The sequence below is a fragment of the Moschus berezovskii genome, chromosome 25 (assembly GCF_049115385.1).
Source record: "Moschus berezovskii isolate FMDL1 chromosome 25, NW_MosBer_1.0, whole genome shotgun sequence".
Classification (NCBI taxonomy): Eukaryota; Metazoa; Chordata; class Mammalia; order Artiodactyla; family Moschidae; genus Moschus; species Moschus berezovskii.
In genome coordinates, this window is record NC_142484.1 from 21,605,881 (window position 1) to 21,627,351 (window position 21,471).

Below are 21,471 nucleotides of genomic sequence, written 5' to 3' on the forward strand. Positions count from 1 at the left end.
AAAGACTCTGATGCTGGGAAGGTTTGGGGGCAGGAGAAGAAGGGGACGACTGAGAATGAGATGGCTGGATGGCATCACCAACTCGATGGACATGAGTTTGAGTGAAGTCCGGGGGTTGGTGATGGACAGGGAGGCCTGGTGTGCTGTGATTTATGGGGTCACAGAGAGTCGGACACGACTGAGTGACTGAACTGAACTGAACTGAATTACTTTACATTATTGTATTGTTTTTTTAAATTAATTAATTAATTTCAGGTTTTTTTAATTTATTTATTTTAATTGGAGGCTAATTACATTATTGTATTGGTTTTGCCATACATTGACATGAATCTGCCCCAGGTGTACATGTGTTCCCCATTTTGAACCCCCCTCCCACCTCCCTCCCCATCCCATCCCTCTGGTTCACCCCAGTGCATAAGACCCTAGCATCCTGTATCAAGCATTGAACCTGGACTGGTGATTGTTTTCACATATGGTAATATACATGTTTCAATGCCATTCTCCCAAATCATCCCACCCTCGCCCTCTCCCACAGAGTCCAAAAGATTGGTTTTGAACCAGACGGATGGGATGGGGAGTGAGTGAAACTTTTACACTGCCTGAGTGGAGGTGAGTAAACAAAGAAATACTGGCCATAAGTTTTTCCAGCGGGGACAGAGAGATGATAAGGGAAACTTTATTCCTCAGGGAGCATGAATATTAGAATGAGGAGAGATAGAGACAGAAAAACAGCTACTCACATCTATTAGTGCACTGTAAGGGAGTTGGTTTGGTGGCATCCCCAACTCAATGGACATGAGTTTGGGTAAACTCTGGGAGTTGGTGATGGACGGGGATGCCTGGCCTGCTGCCAATCATGGGGTCACAAAGAGTTGGACACGACTGAGCGACTAAATAGAACTGAACTGAACTGAAGGGAGCTAAAACAGATCTAATTTTTTGAAGTCTAGGACTGGGATTCAGATACATCCCTCTTGCTCCCCAAAACACCAGTGCTGTATATTTTTCTCCTCTATTTCTCTGAAGGGAAAAATGGTTCTGGTGATGCAGGTGGATAGTTCTGAGTACTAACCTTGCAGGACTTCTTGTTTTTGTAGGGTCAAAATCTAGAAGACTCTGTTGTAATAATTTTGAGTCACTGGTCCTGACTTCTGTTGAAGTTGATGGCCCCATGCAAATGTTGGTTGATGTGAATGGTGATTTATAATCTGAGTATTGATGCTAAGAGTCAGATGAGAAATAGATAGTGTTAATGATCTCCCTTTAGGATCATATCCCACAAGTATCAACTCTTGGGAAAAGTTACAGTTAGCAATTCCCTTTTCTCCCATTGACTCCCTAGTGTTTAATAGTGTTATATCATTTTAATTTATTATTTTTGTTAGATTATAGGTTGGAAGCAAGGCTGGGATAGATCTTATTAGAACTCCAGTGAATTTCATGTCAAGCTGTATAAGAATTCAAAATTTTAGGAAAATTTTTAAGACCTGCATTAAAGGAACATTCTGAAATGATTTCACACAAGGAGTAAATAAAAAATCAGAAAAAAATCTTTGTGTGCAATATTTGATCGATTTTTTTTCTCATTGACCTATGTTAACTGTATTTAGAGGCCATGATGTATTTATAAAACAGTAGTACTTGAAATATTTTAACATGTAGGCTGTAGGAAGGTTTCAACTGGTTATTGTCATAACCCCATGAAAAGTTCCTAATAGGTATAATAAGTTAATGACTTTATCTTACTCTATAAATAAAATAAATATTGAGGAATAATATAGAGATCTGCCAGTTGATGCGAAAAAATTTACTAGGTGTTTTTGCTTAATGTATAAAGTAATAAAGAAATCATGTTCTGGGTCAAGGTGGCAGTCTAGGAAGATCCACAACTCTGACAAACAATATAGGTTATTATATTTTCTCTTTATCTTGAAATTAAATTTATTGAACTATAATTTGCATGTGGTAAAATTCTACATACTAAGAATTTTCTCAGTGTCAATATAGATGAAGTTCTATTTTAGTCTGGGTATGGGAAACCCTGGCAATCTAGGTGGGAGTAATCGAGTTCCAGATACCACTTTATCTCCAGATTTGCTATGTTGACCCATCAGATAACAAATATACATATTATTTTTTAACACGTGTATGCTGCATGCTTGAAAATCAAGCATTTTAGTTCAAAGATTTTGGGTTGTTGACTGTTTAATGACTTAAAAAATCAGGGGTTCACAAGTTATCTTACCTGTATTGGAGTTTGATAATGAAGTTACTCAAGTTCATGCTTCTAAATTTTTGTATAGAAATAATTTAGGATGTCATCAGTTTTATTGCAGATCTTTGAAGAACTCTTCAAACATAAATTTAATTGATTAAAAATTTTAAGGGTCATATGTAGCTATTAGAGAAAGTAATGGATAATGACATTATGAGATCTATATGGCTTCCCATAAATATTTTTTAAAAGGAAATAAGAAAATTATCAAGGTTTCTAATGCCAGGAACTATCTTAGGTCCTGCAGATACAGCAGTGAAATACATGCATGGGGATAACCTTCATGAACATTACAGTACAGTGCATTTTGGACAATAAACAGGCAAGTACACACCCAAAACAATAAATGGCATTGTAGGAGGCATACAGATTTGATCAATGTTGCAAAGCATGAAGGGGTTCTTAGCTCAGGTTTTAAGCTCTGGTAAGGATTTTGACTTAAGAGAACCATACATTCATACAGTGTAACAAGCAATGACCAGATCTAAAATATCATGCTCATGTTATGTCTGGTCACAAAAATATTCTTCTCTCAAGCATTTTCTTCAGGGCAACACTGACATCTTTATTCCTGAGGCTGTAGATCAGGGGATTCAGCATGGGCACAATAATGGTATAAAACACAGAGGACACTTTCCCTTGGTCCATGGAGCTGACTGATGATGGCTGCAGGTACATGAAGGCTGCAGAGCCATAGAAAATAGCAACAGCTGAGATGTGCGAGCTGCATGTGCGGAAGGCTTTGGACCTGCCCTCCGTGGAATGAATATGGAGGATGCTGGAGATGATGAAGATGTAGGAGCTGAGGATGGTCAGGATGGGGGCAAAGATGTTAAGTGTACCAAAACATAGGACCAATAATTCATTGATATAGGTGCTAGAGCAGGAGAGCTTTAGGAGGGGCAGAAGATCACAGAAATAATGGTTGATCACATCTAATTTGCAGAAATGAACCCTAAGCATGCAGCCTGTGTGAGAGAATGCACATACCAGTCCCATTATATACACTCCCCAAATGAGGGAGGAACAGGCTTGATGGGACATGGTGACATTATAGAGCAAGGGTCTACAGATGGCAACATAGCGGTCATATGCCATTGCAGCCAACATGTAACACTCAGAGATAGCAAAAAGGAGGAAGAAGTAAAGCTGAGTCATGCATTCAGGGTAGGAGATGATGTTCTTCTCTGTCACAAAGTTCACCAGCATTCTGGGGGTAATGACAGTGGACTGACAGAGGTCAATGAAGGACAAGCTACTGAGGAAATAGTACATGGGGGTGTGCAGGTGAGAACTGAGCCCAATCAGTGTGATCATGCCCAGGTTCCCCACCACTGTGACCACGTAGATTTCTAGGAAGAGGAGGAAAAGAGGCAACTGTAGTTGTGGCTGTTCTGTGAGCCCAGCGAGGATAAACTCAGTCACTGAGGAGTGATTTCCTTTTGCCATTTCCATCTGGGAAGTTTCTGAAGGAGAGAGAGAGAGAAAGAGACAGCTTTGAAGACCTGTCTTTTTTATGGCTTGTTTATTAAAGTTACCTCACATAGAAGGTTAACTGTTTGAATATTTCCTTGGTTTATATGAATAGTTTAAACTCCGGATGAATTTCTAAATAACATTTCCTTAATAAAATGTTTTTACAGTTTGACAGAAAATATATTAAGCTATTTCACTTACACATTTTTCAGCCATAATAGTGATCATTTTACCTATTTGAATGGCTATTCCTTAGTTCAAACATTCACTTATTTTAAGCACTTTCATTTTCCATTTGAAGTTTGCAAATTTGAAATCTTAGAGGGCCTATTAAATAACAGAAGCTGGTTGAGCATCATCCAGGAGTGAGCAAATCTCATGCAAGTGCAAAACCTTTTATTAACTAGAATTTAATTTTTGTCAGAGGAGAAAAGAGACACATCAAAACAGATTTTGGAATTATTTTTTCTGATAATTATAAAACATAGATTTCTATGTAAAAATCTTCAATTTTTAATGTTATTTTTGAAATAAAACAGCACAAATAACATTCACTGTGAGTTAGTCCACTGTTGGCATGTTTGTTGACTAAATGCTTTAAGAAAAGATATATGAATCGTGCTTGTGAGTTAAAGTGCAAGTATCTGCGTTCATCTACTGACTCATCATTTGCTACTTGCTAATCTTTGAATAGTAAAATAATCTCATTGTCGAATTAGAAAAGATTAGCAGTCTGAAAATGGTAATAATAACAATAGCTGTTTTTATTGTTGTTATACCATGCTATTATTTGGAAAATAAAAGATAATTACACACTTCAAAATACAGAAAGAGCACTTATAATGGTTACACTTTTTCTTTTTCATCTTTCATTAACTAAAAGGGTATTAAAACTAGTCATAAAATTAGGGGATATAAAATCAGAAATGCAGTCCCCTATTCTGTTAAGCAGTAAACAGATTATCATCACATATGGGTCGGAATAAAGTTGCAAAATTTCTACTTGAATACAAATTAAAAAGAAAAAAATCTAAATTGTTCTACCTCACAGCCAAATAAAAATAAAATTGAAGTGAATCTTAAATCTAGGCATAAAGACTAAACTGTTATACTTCATGAGAAAACACTGAAGAATATATAACACATTGGACTAGTCTAAGAATTTGTTAGAAAGAACACACACACATACTAACCAAACAATATTGATACATTCTTTTTATTCAAATTAAAAACCATTCCTCAAAATACATTATTAGAATATTAAAAGCACTATGGACTGTTATTGAGAGTATGAAAAAAAATTGAAAAGACAATAACATGAAGACAGTCAAACAAGTTAAAAAAAACTATGTGAACAGATATATCACTGATGAAGGTAAAAGAATAATTAAAAAGAAAATAAAAAGATACTGAAATCCTTATTCACCAGAGAAAAAACTAAACTAAAGCATAATGAGAAACAACTACACATCTACGTGTTAATGTCTGGCCTTCATGCCTATATCCCTTCTGCCTTGTATCTGGGTTCATTTAAAATATACATACACCATCAGAAAATGACTCTCTTTCTAAATTCCAACCTATCTCAAATCAGGGAAATTTTACAGTGAGGACAATATTTTAGTTTCTCAATGTGAACGTGACAGAGACTCAACTTACCTTCACTTCACACAGCCAAATGTCACTGGCTCTCATGATGTTATTGTGGGTAAGATGGAGTTCTGTGGGCTCTTCACTTTTCAGTCAGATATAGAAGAACATATCTGAACACAGAATGTCTGTTATTTCAAGGATTCCACAATATGGTTTGATCATCAGAGTCACCTAGAGAGCTTAAAGTATCGGCAAAACTAATGACTATAAAAATGTAAACATGATTATAATTAAGAATAAAATTTCCTGAATCATTGTCCTTATACTCTTTTGCTCTGGGATGTTAATATTTGCAGAAGATCACTGATAAACAATTTTTTATTTTATTTCTTGTCCTAAAGATTACCTTTACAGCTCAAAATAATTCACAAACTCTTGGTACTTCCAGAGTTAACAACCTTCAACATTTTATTGAAATTACATTTTATTGCATAAGAAGTACAACTGCCTACATTTTACTCTAATATTTGATACTTATATTTAAAAATATTTTCTTATTTTCTCCTTTATCTTTAAAAATGTTCTCAAAAGTTTTTATTCATCAGCTCTCCAAATTCTCTCATCTGGAGAAATTTTATTACACATTTCCTAATATAACATCAGAATTAGGGATTCAGAATCTTTGAAGATTTTAAAAGATCTGAACTTTTAATAAAGTAATTTTAAACAAGCAAGCCAATAAAACTTCCAGTGTAATTCTGATGATTAGCCAGGTTTGGGAACTACTGAATTAGAAGACACAAGTCAGTGTAGTGTCATGTTTAAGGTGGAGAATTTGAAGCGTTCTGTTTTTTCTCTCCTAATTTTTTCTTTTGTCTTCTCATTTCTTTTCCTCCTTTCTTCTCTTTCCTCCCTTTTATCCTTCTTCCTTCTTTCTCTTCTCAATAATTCAGCAAAAATTCATGAGACAGCATTTTACCACAAAGGAAGGTCTATTCTAGAGTATGAACACTACAAAGACATAGTTACTAATATCATAAAATTAAAGATGACATTAAGGTGACTTAATATTCATCATAAAGTAGCATAATATGCAAAAATTGGAGTGAAAACTCAGAGGGGCATGAAAATTTGCATAGATCTCTTAATGGATTCAAAGCTGCTGCTGCTGCTAAGTCACTTCAGTCGTGTCCGACTCTGTGTGACCCCATAGATGGCAGCCCACCAGGCTCCTCCATCCCTGGGATTCTCCAGGCAAGAACACTGGAGTGGGTTGCCATTTCCTTGTCCAATGTGTGAAATTGAAAAGTGAAAGTGAAGTCGCCCAGTCTTGTCCGACTAGTAGCGACCCCATGGACTGTAGCCCACCAGGCTCCTCTGTCCATGGGATTTTCCAGGCAAGAGTACTGGAGTGGCTTGCCATTGCCTTCTCTGGAATTCAAAGCTAGGGAACTGAATATTTTGGAATTTTTATTTCAAAACGTCTTCTGTTATTTATTGGTCCTGACACAATGTCCATAGGATCTACCTCTGAGAATCTGAATATTATATTTGTTTTGAAACAAGTTATTATACCCTACTTATATAAGAATCAATTAAGGATATAGATTTCCTTATCATATATAGATAGATAGATATACTAGAAAAATTAAGAATTGGATGTGTATAGCAATGCCAATTAAGTAGCATGCCCACTTAAGCAGGGTTAAGTCTTTTGTCAAAATATGAAATGAGATCACTAAACATTAAAAATAACAAAATACTTTTTACTGGCCTTTCAATATTTGAATTTTAAAGGGGATAGGAAGGAGTAAAGGTAGAAAAGAGCAGTTGGGGCTCAAACTCTCTCTGTGAAATTTTTCTTTTCTCAGTGAAACTTGAGTGTGAAGATTGCCAATCCCCTCCAGGGTAGTGCACACTCTGTGGTTAACAAAACTGCTGAAGTTCCCACAACCTAGACCCTGAGGAGGGACAATTACTGGAAACGTGAACAGATACGCTGAAAACACTTAAAACAAATAAACTGAAATTTAGCAAAGCAAAGAGTTGTAATGTTTAAAATTTAGATTAAAAAAATTCCAATTCTTTGTATACTGGTTATAGCTTTGGGTGCAATTCACCTGAAAAGAATAAGGGGTCAATTCATTATTAACTCAATAAAAGCCACAAAGTAAGTGGCTGGTTAATAAATCAGTTTCAGATTATACTTGTAGAAACACAATATCTAGAGTATGATCAGTAGTAATCCCAATAATATAGCTTTCTAACACTAGTTCCATGGAACTACAAAGCCACAAATTGTCATATGGGTTCAAAAGTCTTGGGTTCTTAACATATATGGAAGTGGGGATGAACCTACTTCCTCATGTGTTAAGTTGGTCATCACTGGCCATATGCAGCCTGATCCTTAACTTCACACAATATTACCATTTTCTACGTGTGCAATTAGGTTAGGAAGCCCTGTGCTACACTTAAATTATATCTGGAGTTTGGAGTTATAGAAGTTCTTTTTAAGGAGAGACATTGACAAGGTGAAAGGCAAATAAAAACTGTGAAGAACTTAGAAAATATGTGAGGGTAATGGGATAGTTAACAGATTTATCTATATATCTTAGCAGATATATCTCAAGGGAGATATAACCTAAAGAAAATCAACCCTGAATATTCATTGGAAAGACTGATGCTGAAGCCAAAATTCCAGTAGTCTGACCACCTGTTAAGAAGAGCTGACTCATTGGAAAAGACCCCAATGCTTGGAAAGGTTGAAAGCAAAAGGAGAAGGGGGTGGCAGAGGATGAGATGGTTAGATAGAAGCACCAACTCAATGGACATGAATTTGAGTAAGCTCCAAGAGATAGTGAAAGACAGGGAAGCCTGGCATACTGCAGTCCATGGGGTCACAAAGAGTTGGACAGGACTTATTAACTAAGCAACAACTTTTCAAGGGGATCTAAAGGGAAGAAAGACATTTTATGTATGACATTTGAAAGATTAAAGAATATCAGTTCAGTTCAATCGCTCAGTCGTGTCTAACTCTTTGCGACTCCATGAACCGCAGCATGCCAGGCCTCCCTGTCCATCACCAACTCCCAGAGTTCACTCAAACTCATGTCCATTGAGTTAGTGATGCCATCCAACCATCTCATCCTCTGTTGTCCCCTTCTCCTCCCACCCTCAATCTTTCCCAGTATCAGGGTCTTTTCAAATGAGTTAGCTCTTCGTATCAGGTGGAATTTCAGCTTCAGCATCAGTCCTTCCAATGTATATACCCTTCACTAGATACAAGGGAAAATAATCTAAAAATTGGGGTTCTTAGAAATGGCAATTCTTGATCATCGAATACACTCAACGATAAATCAGATGATGAACCACTCAGGGATGTTAGGGAAAGGATTTTCTTCATGGCTTTTAAGACAAAGTAGGAATATCTACACCACCTCTTGCCACTTTCCAGACTCAGTTTATATCTGGCTCCTTTCAGTTTCAGAAACTTACATTCAAGTTAAGAAAATTTTCTTTTTCTAGAATAAGTCAAATTCTCTCAACTTATCTAGAGTTTTATTTACTCATGTTTTCATTATTTCACCTGAAAAAAAAGTAGTCTTACCAACCCCATTATGTCTATTATCTGCTAAATTGTTTTTTTCTTTTCTAATTCATTTACAATTAATGTCATCATGAAAACCTCCAATTCCTTGAAATTGATTAGATTTTCTTCCTATATGCTCAAGAATCTTCCATTTCTAAATAGTATGTTTTCAGACTGCAGTTGCGCTATATAAATCAGATGATGAACAAATCAGACTTGTTCTCCTCCAGTCAATAAACAGCCTACATCTGGTACATCATAGCAAGTTAAAAATATGCTGTGAATAAATTGATAATTATATGAATGACTATATTGTAGAATATTTGCCTAAATGCCAATGGTTATTATTTTCATAATTAAAGTCTCAAAAAGAAAATATAAAATCAACACACCTTTTTCCTTCTGGAAACCACAATGCCAAATCTCATTGGAAATGTGCTCTTAGGGAAGAATAGCACTAGTGTGAGTGTTGGGAGTGATAGGTATACAGCATTCTGCTGTCTTTAGTGCTGAGTAGGCAGGTACAAACCTGGTCTCAGAGCCACTTTTGAAGCTGATCTGCATCACAGGTCAGCATCTCCAATTCTAAGTCTTCAGTGTGTGTTTTTTCAGCTTCATGGTAGCAAACATCTGCACCTTTCTCAGCTGTCCCCTGAGTGGTTGTGATCACTGTGCTATGAAGGTGTGTCCTGGATTTAGCTATGCCAGGCAATAAATAACAGGGAGTCAAGTACTCTCCAAGGATTTCCATTTCTCAGGAGACAAGCTCTTGAAAAAGAAGCAATTGTAGTTGACATGTCCCCAGTTGACATGTCTCCAGTTCCTTCAAGAGGGATTGTTTGTCAATCCCGAACTCATCAGTTAATGATAAAGATTTCTTCACAGGATCACCTGGGGACTCTTTTAAAAACGCAGATACTCATCCAGTGGTTCTGAGGAGTATTTGAGATTTTGAGATCCTGCATCTCTTACAAGCTCCTTGCCAATGCTACTGGTTCCCAGTTCACTCTGCGAATAAAAGGTTTTAGAGGATCATGGCTCATCTTGACAAGTAGCATACATGCATGCTAAGATGCTTCAGTCGTGTCTGACTCTTTTGAGATTCCATGGACTGTAGCCTGCCAGACTTCTCTGTCCCTGGGATTCTCCAGGCAAGAATACTGGAGTGAGTTGCCATGCCCTCCTTCAGGAGATCTTCCTGACCCAGGGATTGAACCTGCATCTCATATGTCTCCTGTATTGGCAGGCTAGTTCTTTACCATGAGCACCACCTGGAAAACCTCCTGACAAGTTATCTTAATGTTAATAGGACAATAGATTTTAAAATAATGAAGTAAATTAATTAAGCTTGTATAAAAATACATTTAATTCATTTAATTGTAAATAGGAAATATAAATATTGATTCAAAAGTCAAACCTATATATAATTGGACTTAATTTTTGGGGTAAGAAATCAAAATATTTATGTTATATTTGGTTTTTTGAGGTCCTCACTATTAAAAATTCTAGTTGCTATTTATAAAGAAACATTTTATTAGGCACCTTTGTTTCTTATTCCTTCTATTTTCATATTCCATTTTTGCATTTTCTTGTATATTTTCATTTTTTGTTCCAAAATCAGAAAATGGGAAATAATATAAGATTTAACTGAATCAAAGTAAATTGGGCACACAAGTGAGGAGAAATACTATAAAATATAGTTAAATATATCAGTTCAATTATTATTACCAGTTTACGCTTGCATGTATTAGTATTTCTCAATTTTGGATACTCATTTCAAGTTAGCAAGGGAATTTATTTTATTATTATTTCAATACCCAGGGTACACCCTATGTCAGTAAAGTCAAAATTTTAAGAGTATAAAGTAAGATATCAGTATTTTTTGAAAACTTTTAAAACTTTAATATGCACAGGAATAACCTAAATATCTTGATCAAGAGTGGTTTGTGATAGTAAGTCTCATAAATGGCTTGATATTATGCATTTTAAGTAAAATCTCTCAGATCTTGTCACTGCTCACCTATGGACCTTTTGGGGAAATGAAGGGTAGAAAATTTCTTGCTTTGAATAACTTCCCTAGAGTTCTTTCAGATTTAAGCAAGGTGCCCCCCAGTTAAAAGGTTTCTTTAGCATTGGATTTGCTGTGGCTTCAGGATTCTGGAATTTTTGAAGGGCAATATGTGTGTCTGGAATGCCACCTTATAGGTGAGCAGAAAATGATTTACAGTTACTTCAGGGTGCTGAATAAAATAAGTGAGAAAGAGTTTTGGGAGTTTGGTAAAGGTCAAGGCTGTATATTATCACTCTGCTTATTTAATTTGTATGCAGAGTACATCATGCAAAATGCCTGGCTGGATGAAGCACAAGGTGGAGCCAATGTTGCTGGGAGAAATATCAATAATGTCAGATATGCAGATGACACCACCCTTATGGCAGAAAGAGAAGAGTAACTAAAGGTCTTCTTGATGAAGGTGAAAGAGGAGAGTGAAAAGCTGACTTAAAACTCAACATTCAAAAATCTAAGATCTTGGTATCTGGTCCCATCACTTCATGGCAAATGGATGGGAAGAAACAGAAACAGTAGACTCCAAAATCACTCCAGATGATGTCTGCAGCCACAAATTTAAAAGATGTTTACTCCTTGGAAGAAAAGCTGTGAGCAACCTAGATAGCATATTAAAAAGAAGAGACATTACTTTGCTGACAAAGTTCTGTCTAGTCAAAACTTTGGTTTTTCCAGTAGTCATGTATGGATGTGAGAGCTGGACCATAAAGGCTGAGTGCCAAATAATTGATACTTTTGAGCTGTGTTGTTGGAGAAGACTCTTGAGAGTCCTTTGGACTGCAAGGAGATCAAACCAATTAATCCTAAAGGAAATCAATCCTGAATATTCATTAGAAGGATTGATGCTGAAGCTGAAGCTCCAATACTTTGGCCAGCTGATGCAAAGAGCTGACTCATTGGAAAAGACCTGGATGCTGGGAAAGATTAAACTTAGGAGAAAAAGGCGGGGACAACAGAAGGCAAGATGGTTGGATGGCATCACTGACTCAGTGGACTTGAGTTTGAGCAAGTCCCGAGAGATGGTTTAGGATAGGGAAGCCTGGCATGCTCCAGTTCCTGAGGTCACAAAGAGTCAGACACTATTGAGTGACTGAACAACAACAAAAGGTCAGACACAGAAAAGATGTAAGCAAAAAGTAAAACGGATATTTTTCCTATGATTGTACATCCTGAAATGTGTTAAGATACCCATAGATGACACTCTTTCAGTTCTAATATGGTATATGTTTTGATTTAGATGAATATATATGTTGTTGTTGTTTTTCAATTGCTCAGTCATGTCCGACTCTTTGTGACCCCATGGACTGCAGCACACCAGGCTTCCCTGTCCTTTCCCATCTCTCAGAGCTTGCTCAAACTCATGTGCATTGAAACGGTGATGCCATCCCCAACCATCTCATCCTCTGTAGTCCCCTTCTCTTGGCTTCAATCTTTCCTGGTTTTAGGGTCTTTTCTAATAGGTCAGCTCTTCGCATGAGGTGGCCAAAGTACTGGTGCTTCAGTTTCAGCATTGGTCCTCCCAATGAATATTCAGGGTTGATTTCCTTTAGGATTGACTGGTTTGATTTCCTTGCAGTCGAAGGGACTCTCAAGAGTCTTTTCCAACACAGCAGTTCAAAAGCATCAATTCTTAAGTTTGTGCTTCCAGCTTATGGAATCAAGATTGCACAAGCTGAAAAAACATATATGTATATATATATGTATATACATATCTATTCTAGAATATATGTATAGCAGAGTGTGAATCATGACTGAGATAGGAGGGTTTTTTTTTAAATCATTTTTTAAAATTAATTTTAACTGGAAGGATAGGAGTTTTAATTGTAGCCATTTATCTTCTTTTAAAATACTGATTACAATTAAGTCAAATAATATGAGAGCACTTGGAAAATGAATGTCTGACATCAGTGAATTAATGGATAGTGGGATACAAGGGTGGTAACTGATATTATATGTGTTTTATTCCATAATTAGACACTGCAGGTGAATAAGGTTAAACACTTTCCAAAAAACATTGACCTGTTATTAATGAATAAACATTTTGAACTGAGAAGAGATAGAAGACAGTTGAGTATTTAGAATTTCATGAGAATTTAGAGTTGTTGTTGCTTAGTCTCTGAGTCATGTCTGACTCTTTTCTGACACCCATAGACTATAGCCCACCAGGCTCCAATGTCCATGGAATTTCCCAGGTTAGAATATTGGAGTGGGTTGCCATTTCTTTCTCCAAGGGATCTTCCTGACTCAGGGATCAGACTCACTTGTCCTGCATTGGCAGGCAGATTCTTTGCTACTGAGGCACCAGAGAAGACCCAGATTTATAGTAACCATGTGGTAAAATGCCCAGAAGCAAATAAGGAATCATATAAGGGAAAAGAAGAAATGTTTCCGAGATAAAACTGATGTGGAATGGCAATTATTTGTAAATTATGGCTTTTTTGGCTACGATGAGTAGTTTTTCCATAAATAATACAGCATTAGTCGTATAAAGATAAAAATGGGTTGGGCTGCTTTTATAAAAATTGTTGGTGTTGAACATGAAAATCTGAGTCTCTTTAGTGAGTTTCTATCATAAGATTCTGCAGTAACTCTCCAACTGATTTCTTTTTCCTTTGATTAGGACAGGTTTGAAATATTTTTATTATTTTCATTATATCAAATGAAACAAAAGTGATACTAAGATTGGAGAGAGAGAAGAAAACTACACAGTCTTATAAGGAACTGTAGATTAATATGTAGAAGAAAATTACTGGGAGGGCCTTAGACTCACCCATGATTACTTGAGTAAAATCACGGATCCTGGAGCCAGACATTCTAGATTCGTGTCATTTATTATGCTTGGGAACTTGGACATTTACTGAAACTAAATGTCAGTTTATTCAGATTCCAAAATAAAACAGTACTTGGGCTTGCCCTGAGAGAAAACTGCAAATGTTAAATGAAGTTATCTACTTTAAAGTGCTGGGCTTTGTGCTTGATCTTTTATACTATCTCAATCATGTATGCTATTATTTTATGATGATCATCATAGTTGTTGTTTGTATTTTTTTAAAATTAAACTGGAGCTTCTTAATTCTTAAGAATCTCTGACTTTATTCTTGTTATTTTTCCGTACATAGTCATTGTAACAGGTTCAATGGAAGTGGCCCAGAGAGAATTTGGGAAAGGTAGTTTATGAGAAAACGATTCTGAATTTCCAAAAATTTGAACAATAAAACTAAAGCATTGCATATCTCAGCAAACCAAAAGCATATTTGTGATATGACACTATGACATTGAGTCTATTCATCTACATTTTCCACTGTCCAGAATTTTCTTCAGAGCAAATTTGACATCCTTATTCCGCAGACTGTAGATCAGAGGGTTTAGCATGGGCACAATGCAGGTATAAAACACAGAGGACACTTTCCCTTGGTCCATAGAGCTCACAGATGAAGGCTGCAGGTACATAAACGCTACAGATCCATAGAAAACAGCAACTGCTGAGATATGGGAGCTGCAGGTGCTGAAGGCTTTGGACCTGCCTTCAGTGGAGTGGATTTGAAGGATGGTAGAGAGGATGAAGGTGTAGGAAGCAAGGATGGTTAAAACAGGAATCAGGACATTAAAAGCACTAAAGATTAGAGCCAATAATTCATTCATGGAGATGCTAGAACAGGATAGCTCCAAGAGTGGAAAGAGATCACAAAAATAATGGTTAATCACATTGGCCTTGCAGAAATAGAGTCTCAACAAAAAGCCTGTATGGATTGCAGATTCAATGATGCACAAAATATAAACTGTCACTGTGAGATGGAAGCAGTTATAATAAGACATGATGACATTGTAAAGCAAGGGGTTACAGATGGCAACATAGCGGTCATATGCCATTACAGCCAGCATATAACATTCTGCAATAATAAAAACAATAAAGAAATAGAGCTGAGTCATACATTCAGGGTAGGAGATGATATTCTTCTCTGTCACAAAGTTCACCAGCATTTTGGGGGTAACGATAGTGGAATGACAGAAATCAATAAAGGACAAATTTGTGAGGAAATAGTACATGGGGGTGTGCAGGTGAGAACTGAGCCCTATCAGTGTGATCATGCCCAGGTTCCCCACCACCGTGATGAAATAGATTCCTAGGAAGAAGACCAGAAGGGGAATCTGGAGCTCTGGTTCCTCTGTGAGCCCAGCGAGGATGAACTCAGTCACTGAGGAGTGATTTCCAGGGTCCATTTCCTTCTCAGCAGGTTCTAGGTTTAAAAATGAGAAAATGAGTGTACTTTTGTGTTAGGGTGTGTGAGAGACAGAGAGAGAGATTTATGAACATATATATGTGCTTGTGTGTGCAGCAGAGAGTAATCCTATGGAGATCATTCTTTAATGGTAATCAGAGGACATACATAATGTGGGGATTTCTTTAGCATCTATTGTCATTCTAGGACAAACTATGATTCTGGTTGAAATAGAATAGAAATTATAAACTTCAAGAATCTTATAATTGAGATATTTCATAAAGTTTAAGAGAAACACTGATTTCTGGACTTTTAAAGGCAGTCAAAGTTAACATTTCTATTATTTGAGCACTTTTCTTTCCTCCAAATTTCTGGATTCCAACCTCTTTCAAGTCAGAAAAATTTTACATCAAGGCCAAGATTTTAGTTTATGAATATGAACATGATATAATAACTTAATCATCACCTCACATAGTCAAGTGGCACTGGCTCTCATGATATGTTTGCGGGTAAGATGGACTTCTGCTGGCTGGTCACTTTACAGTCAGATGTAAAAGAACATATCTGAAAACAAAGATGTTCTGTTAATTCAGGATTCGCCAATATGGTTGATCATCAGAGTCACCTAGAGAGATTACAACATTTTTAAAAATAATGAGTGTAAAAATGTAAACATATAATTAAAAATGAAAGTTCTCAATCATCTTCCTTAACATTCTTTATTCCAGGGATAGAGTAATCTCTATAGAAAAGCTCTGATAAATCATTTTTGTTGCTGTCTCTTTGAAAGATTGCCTCTACAATTCTAAATAATTCACAAATCTTGGTACTTCCAGAATTACCAACCATGAACATTTTATCAAATTTCTCTTTTATTATATATGCTGTTACTTTAGTTAAATCATTACCATGGCCTCCTTTTGAGACTAATATTTGATACTTGTATTTAAAAAAAAGCTTTTCCTTTTTGCTTTTAATCTTTAAAATATGTCCTCAAAAGTGCTTAGAATCTTGGAAGATTTTAAAGATCTTAACACCTGATAATCAAAATAATATAAAACAAATAAGCCAACAAAACTGCCAATGTAATTCTGATGATCAGCGATGTTTGGGAACTACTGGGTTAGAAGACGCAAAGTTCATGTAGCAGCATGTTTTAGGTGGAGAACTTGAGGAAATTTTTCTCCTTTCTTTTCCTTTTATCGTCTTATTTCTTTCCCCCCTTTCTTCCCTTTTCTCCTTTTCATCCTTCCCCTACCTACTTCCTTCTTTCTTTCTTCAATAATTTAGCAGAAATTGCTGAAACCACACTTCACTTCAAAATGAAGTTTAGAGTATGAAAATTACAAAAACACAGTTACTTACCTCATGAAATTCAAAAATTGATATTAAGAAGGCCTAATATTCATTATAAAGAAGCATAATATGAAAATAAAATTGGAGTGAAAACTCAGAGGGGCATGCAAATTTGAACAGCTCTCCTAATGGATTCAGAGCTAGGGAACTGAATATTTTGTAATTTTTGTTTCAAAATGCCTTCTCTTATTTATTAGTCCCGATCCAATGTCCATCTTATACACCTGATGTAAGAATTAGGTATATATAGCAATGATATAAACCCTGTTTATGTGGGGCTTGAGTCATTTATCAGAATATAAGGTGGAATCATTGAACATTAAAAATGACAAAGCTACTACTTACTGTCCTTAGCTTATTTGACTTTTACTGGGGATAGGTAGGAATGCAATTAGAAACGAGCAGTTGGTACTCAATCTCTCTGCTGAAATTTTTCTTTTCTCAGTGAAACATGGGCTTGAAAATTGCCAGTGCCCCCTGATTAGTGCACACTTTTGGTCAAAAAAACCTTCCAAGTTTGTACAACTTAGACCCCGAGGGTGACAGCAACTGGAAAAATGAATAGAGACACTGAAAACAGTTAAAACAAACTAATTGAAATTTAGCAAAGTAAAGAGTATTTATGTTTAAAACTTAGATTAAAAAAAACCCTAATCCTTTGAATACTGGATATAGCTTTGTGTGCCATTCACTTGAAAAGAATAAGGGGTCAATTATTAACTCAATAAAATTCACAAAGTAAGTGACTGGTTAATAAATAAATTAGTTTCAGATTGCGCTTGTAGAAACACAATGTCTAGAGTATGATCAGTAGTAATTTCAGTAACATGATTTTCTAATACTAGTTCCATGGAACTACAAAGCCACAGATGGAAGTGAGATGAGGGAGGTAGAACCAATACTTCCTCATGTGTTAAGCTGATCACCACTGGCCACATGCAGCCTGATTCACTTAACCTGTCACTTCATACAAATATTACCATTTTCTATGTGTGTGATTAGGTTAGGAAGCACTATGCTACGCTTAAATTATAAATGAGTTTAGAGTTTAGTTATGGATATTCTTTTTTAGGAGAGATATTGACAAGATAAAAGGCAAATAAAGACTGTGTAAAACTTGAAAAATATTTGAGGGTGTTGGGGTAATTAACAGATGTCATTATATACCTCAAGGGACTCTAAAGAGACAAAAGACATTTTATGGATGGCATTTGAAAGATCTAAGAATACAAGGGAAAATATTCTAAACCTTTGAGTCCTTAGAAATGTCTGTTCTTAATCACTGAATACACTCAATCAGACTCAGTTCACATCTGATTCCTTCCAGTTTCAAAACTTACATTCAAATTCAGAAAATGTTCATTTTCTGGAATAAGTCAAATTCTCTCAACTTATCTAGATTTTTACTTACTCATATGAAACACCAACCCCATTCATCTCTATTATCTGCTAAATAGTTTTTCTTTACTAATCTCATTTACAATTAAAGTCATCAAAGTAGTAGTAGTGTTAGCTGCTCAGTCGTGTCCGACTCTTTGCAACCCCATGGACTGTAGTCCACCAGGCTCCTCTGTCCATGGGATTCTCCAGGCAAGAATACTGGAGTGGGTTGCCATCTCTTCTCCAGGGTATCTTCCCAACCCAGATATCAAACCCAGGTCTCCCGCATTGCAAGCAGATTCTTTTCCACCTGAGCCACCAGGAAAGCAGAATATAATCATGAAAATCTCAAATTCCTTCCAATTGATTAGACTCTCTTACTACAAGCTCAGTAAACTTCCATTTCTAAATAGCACATTTTCAGACTCTAGCTGCACTATAAATCAAATGATGAACAAATCTGACTTAGTCTCCTCTGTATCCAAGAAAATATCCCAGATCTGGCACATTACAGCAAGTTTAAAAACATAGTTTATGAATAAAATGATAATGTTATGAATGAAGATGTTCTGGAATGTTTGCCTGAATGCCAATGGTTATTACTTTCATAATCAAAGTCTCAAATACCAAGTATAAAATCAACACACTCACCTTTTTCTCTTCCTGGAAATTTCAACACTAGATCTGTTTCACAATGTGCTCTCAGAGAAGAATAGCACCAGTGATAGTGTGGGGAGTGATAGGTACCCAACATTCTGCTGTCTTTAGTGCTAGGAGGGCGAGCCTGACAGCCCTGGTCTCAAGAGTTACTTTTGAAGCCATTATGCATCACAGATCAGCATCTCCAATTCTGTCTTCGGTGTGCGTTTTTTAGCTTCAAGGTAGCAAGCATCTGCACTTTTCTTAGTTCTCCACTGAGCGATTGTGATCACCTTTCTATGAAGGTATGTCCTGGAGTTAGCTATGCCTGGCAATAAATAACATGGATTCAAATGTTCTCCAAGGATTTTCATTTCTCGAGAGACTGGCTCTTGAGGAAAGAGGCAATTGCAGGTGACGTATCCCCAGTTTTCAAACATTTTCTTTCAAAACATCGTATTTATCAATCCTGAACTTATCAACTAGCAACAAAGATTTGTTCTGCTAAGGATTTGCTAAAATGCAGATCCTGATCCAGCCAGTCTAAGTTGGATTTGAGATTCTGCATTTATGACAAGCTCCTACCAATGTTGTGGATTCACCATCTAGACTGTAGATTTAGAGGGTCTAAATAGTAGATAGGAATAGTAGATTTAGAGGATCAGGATATATTCTAAAAATTTATCCTACTGTTAATAAAGGCAGAAATTTTTTAATAATGAATTGTCATTTTTCATGTAGCAAATATATTTAATTTTTATAAAAATAGATAATATAAATAAGTGATTAAAAAATGAAATCTTTTTAAATTTTTTAAATTTTTACTCATTTTATTTATTTATTTATTTTCAAAATTTATTTTTTATTTGTTTAAAATTTTTTTCCTTTTTTATAAAAAAAATTATATATTTTAATTGGAGGCTAATTACTTTACAGTATTGTAGTGGTTTTTGCCATACATTGACATGAATCAGCCATGGGTGTACATGTGTTCCTCATCCTGTTCCCCAAAAATGAAATCTATATATAACTGAATTTTAGAGTTATGGGGCAAGAATTCAGAATATTGATGTAATTTTTTAAAGTGGTCACGCATCTGGTCCCATCACTTCATGGGAAATGGAAAAACAGTGGAAACAGTGTCAGACTTTATTTTTTGGGGCTCCAAAATCACTGTAGATGCTGATTGTAGCCATGAAATTAAAAGACGCTTGCTCCTTGGAAGGAAAGTTATGACCAACCTTGATAGTATATTAAAAAGCAGAGACATTACTTTGCCAACCAAGGTCCGTCTAGTCAAGGCAATGGTTTTTCCCGTGGTCATGTATGGATGTGAGAGTTGGACTGTGAAGAAAGCTGATCGCCGAAGAATCGATGCTTTTGAACTGTGGTGCTGGAGAAGACTCTTGAGAGTCCCTTATACTGCAAGGAGATCCAACCAGTCCATTCTAAAGGAGATCAATCCTGGGTGTTCATTGAAGGGACTGATGCTAAAGCTGAAACTGCAATACTTTGGCCACGTCATGCGACGAGTTGACTCACTGGAAAAGACTCTGATGCTGGGAAAGGTTGGGGGCGGGAGGAGAAGGGGACGACAGAGAATGAGATGGCTGGATGGCATCACCGACTCTGTGGACCTGAGTTTGAGTGTACTCTGGGAGTTGGTGATGGACAGGGAGGCCTGGCGTGCTGTGATTCATGGGGTCGCGGAGAGTCGGACACGACTGAGCGACTGAACTGAACTGAACTGAATAATAATTTTACTTGTTTAATTGTGTATTTAATGAAATAGTTTATTATTAGGCAATTATGTTTCATAATCCTTCTTTTTTATATTCTTTTACTTTTTTTCCAAAGACGGAATAACTTTGATTGTAGAAGTCTTAGATTGTAGCATGATGTAAGATAAATTGGAAACTCACATCAGGGAGCACTTACAAAATATGGTTAAATGAATTAGGTTCAATTATTTTTAAAAGAATTTACAGTTGGGCGACACAGTGCTTCTCAATCAATTTTCCACATTAAAAATGGAAAAACTCAATCATTTACTCAACTGAAATAAGCTTCAATTATACTAGAGCTTGCCTTGAGGGAATACAATAAATAGTCACCCATTTGAAAATAGGGCACAGTGTTTACATTTCATAAAATATTTTATTATTTATTATATTTTTAGAGTATAATTGCTTTATAATGTTGTGTTAGTTTTTCCTTTACAGCAAATGATATTTGTTTTTCCCTTTCTGCCTTACTTCACTGTATATGACAGACTCTAGGTCCATCCACATCTCTACAAATAAAAGCTTAATCAAATATGTTACTATAAGTTTCTTCATCATCATCATTGCTATAGCTCTTGTTTTATTGTAGTTCATTAAAAATAAAATAAAGGCTCTGTTAATCCTTAAGAACATTTTATTTTATTCATCCGTTTCTCCATACATGATCATTGTAATATACATTTTTAAAATTTTAATTGGAGGCTAATTACATTATTGTATTGGTTTTGCCATACACTGATGTGAATCTGCCCCAGGTGTGCATGTGTTTCCCATCGTGAACCCCCCTCACACCTCCCTCCCCATCCCACCCCTCTGGGTCATCCCAGTGCACCAGCCCAGAGCATCCTGTATCATGCATCGAACCTGGACTGGCGAATCGTTTCACATATGATAATATACATGTTTCAATGCCATTCTCCCAAATCATCCCACCCTCGCCCTCTCCCACAGAGTCCAAAATATACTTTTGAAGAAGTGTCCAGGAAAAGAATGTTGGAGATATTATATGAGGAACTCACTAAACCTGTAAACATCTGAATAATAAATCTAACTCACTGCAAATGATTACTATGACATCATGATACAGATTCTAT

The 21,471-nt window shown here is 36.1% G+C and overlaps 2 protein-coding genes across 2 annotated transcripts; both read right to left on the bottom strand.

Moving 5' to 3' along the window:
* Window positions 1-2,788: 2,788 nt before the first annotated feature.
* LOC129548507 (olfactory receptor 8G1-like) lies at window positions 2,789-3,757 on the bottom strand. The gene has a single exon (XM_055415025.2). It carries the CDS (start codon window positions 3,728-3,730, stop codon window positions 2,789-2,791), a length of 942 nt encoding a protein of 313 aa, XP_055271000.2. The 5' UTR covers window positions 3,731-3,757.
* Window positions 3,758-14,283: 10,526 nt separating this feature from the next.
* LOC129548509 (olfactory receptor 8G3-like) lies at window positions 14,284-15,255 on the bottom strand. The gene has a single exon (XM_055415026.2). The coding sequence runs from the start codon at window positions 15,217-15,219 to the stop codon at window positions 14,284-14,286; it is 936 nt and encodes a 311-aa protein (XP_055271001.2). The 5' UTR covers window positions 15,220-15,255.
* Window positions 15,256-21,471: the final 6,216 nt, after the last annotated feature.